Below are 7,243 nucleotides of genomic sequence, written 5' to 3' on the forward strand. Positions count from 1 at the left end.
TTAATGGGCTGTAAAACTGCATACTCAAAAAAATTCTAAAAAATCTGATGAAAAAGTTGAAAATTTGCTGAATTTTCGCGAGTTTTGTACAAAATTTTAGGCATTATATTTTTATGTTTTTTGTTGCTGAATGAACCATATTTTTATACACAAATAATATTAGAATAAAAATTGTTGCATATATTGTGAAAAATTTGCTGTGCCAATACTTCGTTCCGGCAGTGTATATGTATATGCAGCGGCCAGCAATAGAGCAACAGGTCTTTGTTCTACTTGCGGCAGGTCATGCGCTCATTTTGTATTCATTGCTGCTGGTAACGCCAGCATATACATACATATGTATGTTTGTATGCATTTACCTAAATGCTGCTGATGATCATCACGATGAAGATGATGTACTAGTTTTTGTTACTGCTCTAACTGCTGTTACTGCAACAATAACAATTTACAATTGGGCGTTGGTAATGTAGCGCAAAAAAGCTAAAAATGAAAGTTACGTGACAGCGTAATGAAATAAAAAATGTGCTAAGAAATTTGCTAAGGCGTAGTAGAAGAGTTCAAATGAAGGCAATGAGGATGATTTGGGTGTCATTTGGTCATTGCGTGATTGTTTGGTAGAAAAAAAAATCAATTTAATAGAAGTGTTTGGTTGTGGCGATTTGCTTTATTAGTAACAGGAAATAAATTTGATAAGATGGCAGTTTTTTCTCCCTCTTCTTGACCAGCGGCCCATAGATGTTTATCTTCTGTTCCAACTGACATTTTGTAATAGTATTGTATACTTATTGTCTTTTTCATAAACAATGTATACTTATTGCCTCTTTTGCCTTTTCTGCATGTTTTGCCTTTTTAACCGACTTCCAAAAAAGGAGGAGGTTATCAGTTCATCGGAATATTTTTTTATTTATTTTTATTTATTTTCATTTTATTTTTTATTTATTTNACAGGAAATAAATTTGATAAGATGGCAGTTTTTTCTCCCTCTTCTTGACCAGCGGCCCATAGATGTTTATCTTCTGTTCCAACTGACATTTTGTAATAGTATTGTATACTTATTGTCTTTTTCATAAACAATGTATACTTATTGCCTCTTTTGCCTTTTCTGCATGTTTTGCCTTTTTAACCGACTTCCAAAAAAGGAGGAGGTTATCAGTTCATCGGAATATTTTTTTATTTATTTTTATTTATTTTCATTTTATTTTTTATTTATTTTTTTTATTTTTTTATTTTTTATTTTTTTATGTATGTTACCGCATAACTTTTCACCACGTCAACCTATTTCGATAATTTTGCAACGGAAAGATAGTGTCTCAGAGGTGGTCCCATACTAATTTGGTTTAGATCCGATCATTGAATCATGAAATATATAGATATATATATATTTTTTTAAGCCGATGTTTTTTTTGCTAAAAATTACTTGTTAATATATATCTCTTCATAGAAGTTCGCTGTATTGTACTAATCGTGTGACTATAAAAAAATTGACGTCCCAATTTTTTTTTTTTTGTACCAACATGTACAAATCTGTACAAAAGTACGAATCGTGTGGCATTGAATTAAAATAAGCAATATTTAAAAAAATGTAACAAAATTTCGTAAAAATTTCGAGATTTTGTAATTAAATTCCCTAGAAAGATTCTGTGTATGTAGTTTTCTAGCCATTTGAATTGTAGCAGAGTACAAGTTTCAAATGGCTAAAAATTATGGTTGATTTTTAGAATTTTCAAAAAAACTCCAAATTTTTACGAAAGTTCTTGAATATTGCAAAAAGTTGGAACTTGGTTGGAAACTTGGATTTACACGGGTTTTGTTAAAGAATGAACTATATAAAAAAAAAAATATGAAGCATTTCGGACCAAAAATACAGATTTTCCAAATATTTCGACACCTGCGTCACCTAGCGGATTAATTCCTCTTCCATATTGCATTGTAATCGGGTTCTTAGCTAAGTCTTAAGCTTCACGTATCGTTAAATATCACGCTAGTTAAAAATTGAATGTAATAATTGATTTCACATAGGTGAAATCTAAAAAAGGTTTTAAAAATAAAGTAGCTTTAAAAAGCTTTATAAAGTGATAGGGATATTTATTGTACTTTTTGGGATTTTTCGTGACGTTTTCGGGAAGTGTTGGGGATTTTATCTGGATTTTTCGGAATTTTATTTGGTGAGACTTTTGGGATTGTTTATGTATAATTTTTTGGGATATTGTAGGCTTTCTTCAAATTTTTTCGGCGTTTTTCGGTGTTTTTTAGTAAGTTTCAGTTCTAACAACAACTTACATCTCAACTTTACCGTGGAAATATTTCTGGAAATATTTTAGCAGGGTTTGTAAACTGAGTTTTCAACTTTTATTATCCAATTTAAAAAAAATGTTTGTAATTTAGAATTATAAAATATTTACTTAGCTCTTATAAAAGCATGATTAGTCAGTATAAAACGAAATTGCTTTCTTAAGAATTACATCCTTATAAAAAAAAATATACAAAAATCTTAAATATTAAAATCAGGCATTGTTTCAGATGCTTTTAATGGATTCCTTTCCTTTAATAGAATAGGAAATGTCTCCAGTGGAAAACTAGAATCTATGCCATATTTCCATACAAGAAGTTCAAGCGTTAGGCAATTTTCCGCTTGGCTTGACGAATGATTAGCAGTCTTGATAAATTTTGATAGGGTATATCGAAGAGTAAAGTAAAAAGTGTTGAAAATAACACTAAAGTTACAACAACTCCGATGAATTCGAACGCCTGTAAGACAAAAAGGAAAAATAAATCAAAAATAAAATAAAACAACAATTGATTCGAGTCCTTCATACTCACCAAATTCAAAGGATTGACATAGAAATGCGATTGGCTAAAACCTGTCAACGCCGATATGAAAATTGGATTCAACATAAACATTGCATAAACAACTTTGTTAAATTTCTGAAACACAATGGACTCGAACAAACGAAAAAACCAACGTATTTGGCCATACGCGTTACATACAATTAAAATACTACACGCCAGACTGAAGATAATCCGCTCCAATAGCAAAATTGAAGTGGCTACCAACGGCGAAAGACTGTTACAGGGTGGCTTCAATATACAGCCGAGCACTACTAGCGGCAGCAAAAGGCCAAAAAAACGCTGAATACTTTTACTCAAAGCAAATGGTAGTCGCCGCTGCTCTACGAACCACCAGCCAGCAATGCTGCCGCAAATGTAAGCCAAAATGCGTGACAAAGGATTGATGTAGATTTCTGTCAAATAGGTAAACGTGGATTCGAGTGTGTGATCGAAGTTCAATTTGAGGCCGATGGCGTAGGTGTACAGAATATTGGCGATAACGAGCGCGCCAAGGCAGAGTTTTGTGCGACGCGGGTGTCTGGAGAAGAAAGTCGAAAACGAATAGTTAAAATTTGTTATTGCATACTTTATTTAGTAAAAAAAAAAAACAAAGTTACTTACTTGACATATGTGAAGAGCAAAATGCTGGACAATAATGAAAATTGCATGTCGCATGCCAGCGACCAGGTCCACATACCACAAGCTTCATTGAGATCGTAGAAATTTTGTATAAATAATACATTTCGCCACCAATATTTTGCGCAATTCACTTGAATTTTGTGTTCGATGTGGAATAAAGTGGTGTTGTCGGACAATGCCGCACCAAAGTCTGACATGGCGATGACTAGGAAATACATGGGGGCCAGTCTGGGAAGCAAATAAAAATGTTTAGGTCTTAGGGTACAAATATTTCTACAAGTGGCATTAAATGTGGGCAGCCAGCAACGTCGTGAGGCCACATTTGATTTAATGGTACAATGCAAGTTGGTGTTTACTTTTAACAAGAATAGGCCTAGCACTATTTATTTTTTGGGGATGAACACATTTCACCTAATGGAAAATACCAGATCTAGTTGCTAACTTCCACCAGGGGATCCTTGCCCATCTTAGGGTACCATTAATAACAAACATTTCATCAGATTCCGATTTCTGAAAGTCAACAGTAATCTAATTTCTTGTTAAGAGATTGTTATAACTTATAAGAATTAACTTAGAGTAAGTCAGCGTTCTTATATTTTTTTTATAAATTTTTAAAATTTTTGGTAAATTTTTATTTTTTTTATGCTAATTCTTTATTTTGTTTTTTTCAAATTTCTATTTCTAATATGACATTGTAAGATGATAAATAGCAAAGCTTGGTAAATATCAAAGCTTGCAACTAACTCCAGAAAATACGAATTTTTTAACCGAATGGTCTGATAAAAATGCAATTATATAAAAAAAAATTGTTTCGTTTTTTTAGATCCACTTATCAGCATGTGACAACGTTCAAAAAATAAAAAATCAAAATAGTCAAAAGTTCTTAAAAAAGTTGTACAACAAATATGTCGCAAAAATGCTGGCAAAGGATTAAAGATGCCACTTACCTCAAATACCGATGAAATAAGTGAACTCCAATTAACTTTAAATTTTGTACGAAATTGTTCTTACGTATCATCGCCAATAATTTCGCGTTCCGAAAATGATTGTATGCTTGCAAGAAGCCGCTTTTGAAAAAGAGTTTTAAATTTAAAATTAAAATATTTCAGTCTTCGATACTCCTTAAATACCTGAGCACAAAGAATATATCCACGAATATATCTACATTTCCGATCTGCACTTGATAGTTGAAAAGCGTCAACTTGTTTCTAGTACCATTGCAGAGAAAAACCAAGTAATGATAGAGGATGACGCATAAAGTGCTACCAAAACGCAAACCATTGAGAGCGGCAAATGTGTGAGCCGATTTAGGCGGCGCAAAAATGAGCTGCCAATTCGCTGCGATATCAAAACAGGTTATAAAGCTTTTCTCCTCAAACTGTTGCTGAATAACCGGTTGTGAGTTGGAGTCCACTGTGGAGGGCGCAGAATTACTAGACGGAGTGTCCATGGCAGCTGACGTTTCAGTTGTCTTTTTCTTGACTGCTTTCATACATTCCGTCTTTCTGCTAGAAACAGCAACAGCTGTTAGACCAATTGTCACAACTACAAAAGCGCAGCATATATAGAACGACGGTCTCATGAATATTGCCGCCTGCCACTGCAGATCCTTCATGTAGTCATACTGTAGATGCATTTCGAACAGCTCATTGCCAGCGAAGAGTCCTCTACTCAAGTAGGTTTGCATGAGGCGGCGAACATCGTGCTCAGCGCAAGCGCTTGGCAAACAAAGGCCTACATGAACGCGGGGAGCAAAACCAGCCATATGCGGATCTACCTGCCAGCTCAAGTTGTGACGCAAGTAGACAACGCGAAAGTCGGTTTCGAAGGGCGCTACAGAGGTAAGAAGCACCTGGTTCATTTGATGCGGAAAATAAGCGGACATTTGCATGTGCACTTCATGTCCGACAGCGCTGCAGACCTCACGATTACCCAGCCAGAAGTTGTGACCGAATGTGAAGCCTGGCTCGAGAGTGGCTGAGGCGTCGAACACTGTGAAAATAATGGAAATTAAAAAAAAGTGTATTTTCTTTATAGGGAAACTCTGGCTATGATAGTTGGAGGCATGATAAAAATATAGGAAGGTAGAACCGCTGAGAGGAATTTTTCAAATTCTTGACGTTTGCAAGCAATTTAATTTTAAAATTTTACACACCGACTCACACACACATTCTCATTTTCAATCTCCAACAACAACAACTTTGAACAATTCCTTTTTTTTACTCTCAATTTTGAACGAATTTAAAATGTTGGCAAACTTCAAAAAAAAATCATGGCCGACGCATTGAGAGAACGGTTTTACCTTACTATGCTTTTATCATGGTTGGAGGTACGTATTTTGTAAGGCAATTGAAAGACAGAAAGATAGTTTGAAAAGATACGTAGAACCAAAAGCTCCCTTGCCAACTTGCATGGTGAAAAGCTCTATCGACAGAAATCACTTAAAATGGATTTTGTTTTTTTTTTGCTACAACAATCGCAATGGCCCAGTGAGCAAAACACTGACGTAGTATTCGAGAGAACCGGGGTTCGAATCCTAGGACAGCGGAACTTTTTTGAATTTTTTTTAATAAAATTTTTTTGTACCACGATGTGTTTGTTGGGAAAAATGGAAAGAGCAAATTTTTCTTTTTTTTTGAATTAATCTTTAGATTTTACATTAAAAAAAATATATATTTTTTATTTAATTTAATGGTTAGAATTTTTTTTATGCATTTTTTCGATATTTTTTAATTTAATTTCTTTCTTTTTGATTTAATTTTCTTTTAATTTATAGATTTTATTGTTTTAAAAAGAACTTTTTTTTTTATCCTTTTACGTATTTATAAACTTAGTTTATTTTTTCTTCTTAATTTTACTTCCTTTTCTATTTACTCTTCTTTTCACTTTTAGACTTTATAGTTAAAAATTTTTTTAATATCTTTTAATTTTTATGAACTTGGTTTATATTGCTTATTTTTTAATTAAAGTTTCTTCTAATTTTTAGATTTTATTGTTTTTGTTTGTTAATCTAATTTTTTCGTTCTTTAATTTAAATAATTTCTTTTTTACTTAAATTTTCTTTAACTTTAAGATTTGATTGTTATAAAAAACATTTTTTTTTATTACATTAACCTTTTAAAAACATATTTCATTTAGTTTTTATTTTATAATTTATTTTCTTCTCTAAATAATTTGCTTTTAATTTTAATTTTATTGTTTTAAAAAGAAACATATTTTTTATTTAATTTAAGTTCTAGCAAACTTATTGCTAAAAGACAAAAAAAAATAACGCTTAGATCTTCTAGTTGGCAGATCATTCAGTTAGTATTCCGAAAGACAGAAAAAAGATTTTAAAAAGCTGTTGCCAAAATTGCCCTTTTAATCTTGGAAAAAATGTTCTTTCACAACACTCACTTTTCAATGCCCATGCCTGTTTGTTGATCACCCCATGCTGGAATAGCAGCAAATGGGCGTGGCAGCGCTGTTCAATTAATTGCTCATTGCTCACAGCTGATAAGCCGTATAAGATGGATGTGCGTTGAAAAGTTTCATGCAGATTGTGCTGGGTCATCGACACTGGCTGTGATGTATTTGCTTTGAAAATGTCATTTGCGACGGCAAGCGCGATTATTTCGCACACAAATAATATTTTTACTTTCAGCTTATGCATTTTGTTCGGAACTTCACTACCACTTCACCACTATTCGCACACACGAAATAATAGCAATTTATATATTGACGGCTTTCTTAAAAGCTTAGCTTTAAATTAAGCTTGTAAATCCTGAATAAGCAA

At 32.8% G+C, this 7,243-nt stretch overlaps 1 protein-coding gene across 1 annotated transcript; it reads right to left on the reverse strand.

Moving 5' to 3' along the window:
- Positions 1–2,615: 2,615 nt before the first annotated feature.
- LOC108378444 (nose resistant to fluoxetine protein 6-like) lies at positions 2,616–7,024 on the reverse strand. Its single transcript, XM_017634742.1, has 6 exons — positions 6,865–7,024; positions 4,599–5,460; positions 4,416–4,535; positions 3,451–3,696; positions 2,821–3,367; positions 2,616–2,748 (listed from the first exon to the last, which is right to left on the reverse strand). The coding sequence occupies exons 1-6, from the start codon at positions 7,019–7,021 to the stop codon at positions 2,617–2,619; spliced, it is 2,064 nt and encodes a 687-aa protein (XP_017490231.1). The 5' UTR covers positions 7,022–7,024; the 3' UTR covers position 2,616.
- Between the last annotated feature and the right edge of the window lie 219 nt (positions 7,025–7,243).

This window comes from Rhagoletis zephyria, unplaced genomic scaffold, assembly GCF_001687245.7.
Source record: "Rhagoletis zephyria isolate East Lansing unplaced genomic scaffold, Rhagoletis_zephyria_1.1 Rzeph_scaffold_14110, whole genome shotgun sequence".
Lineage (NCBI taxonomy): Eukaryota > Metazoa > Arthropoda > Insecta > Diptera > Tephritidae > Rhagoletis > Rhagoletis zephyria.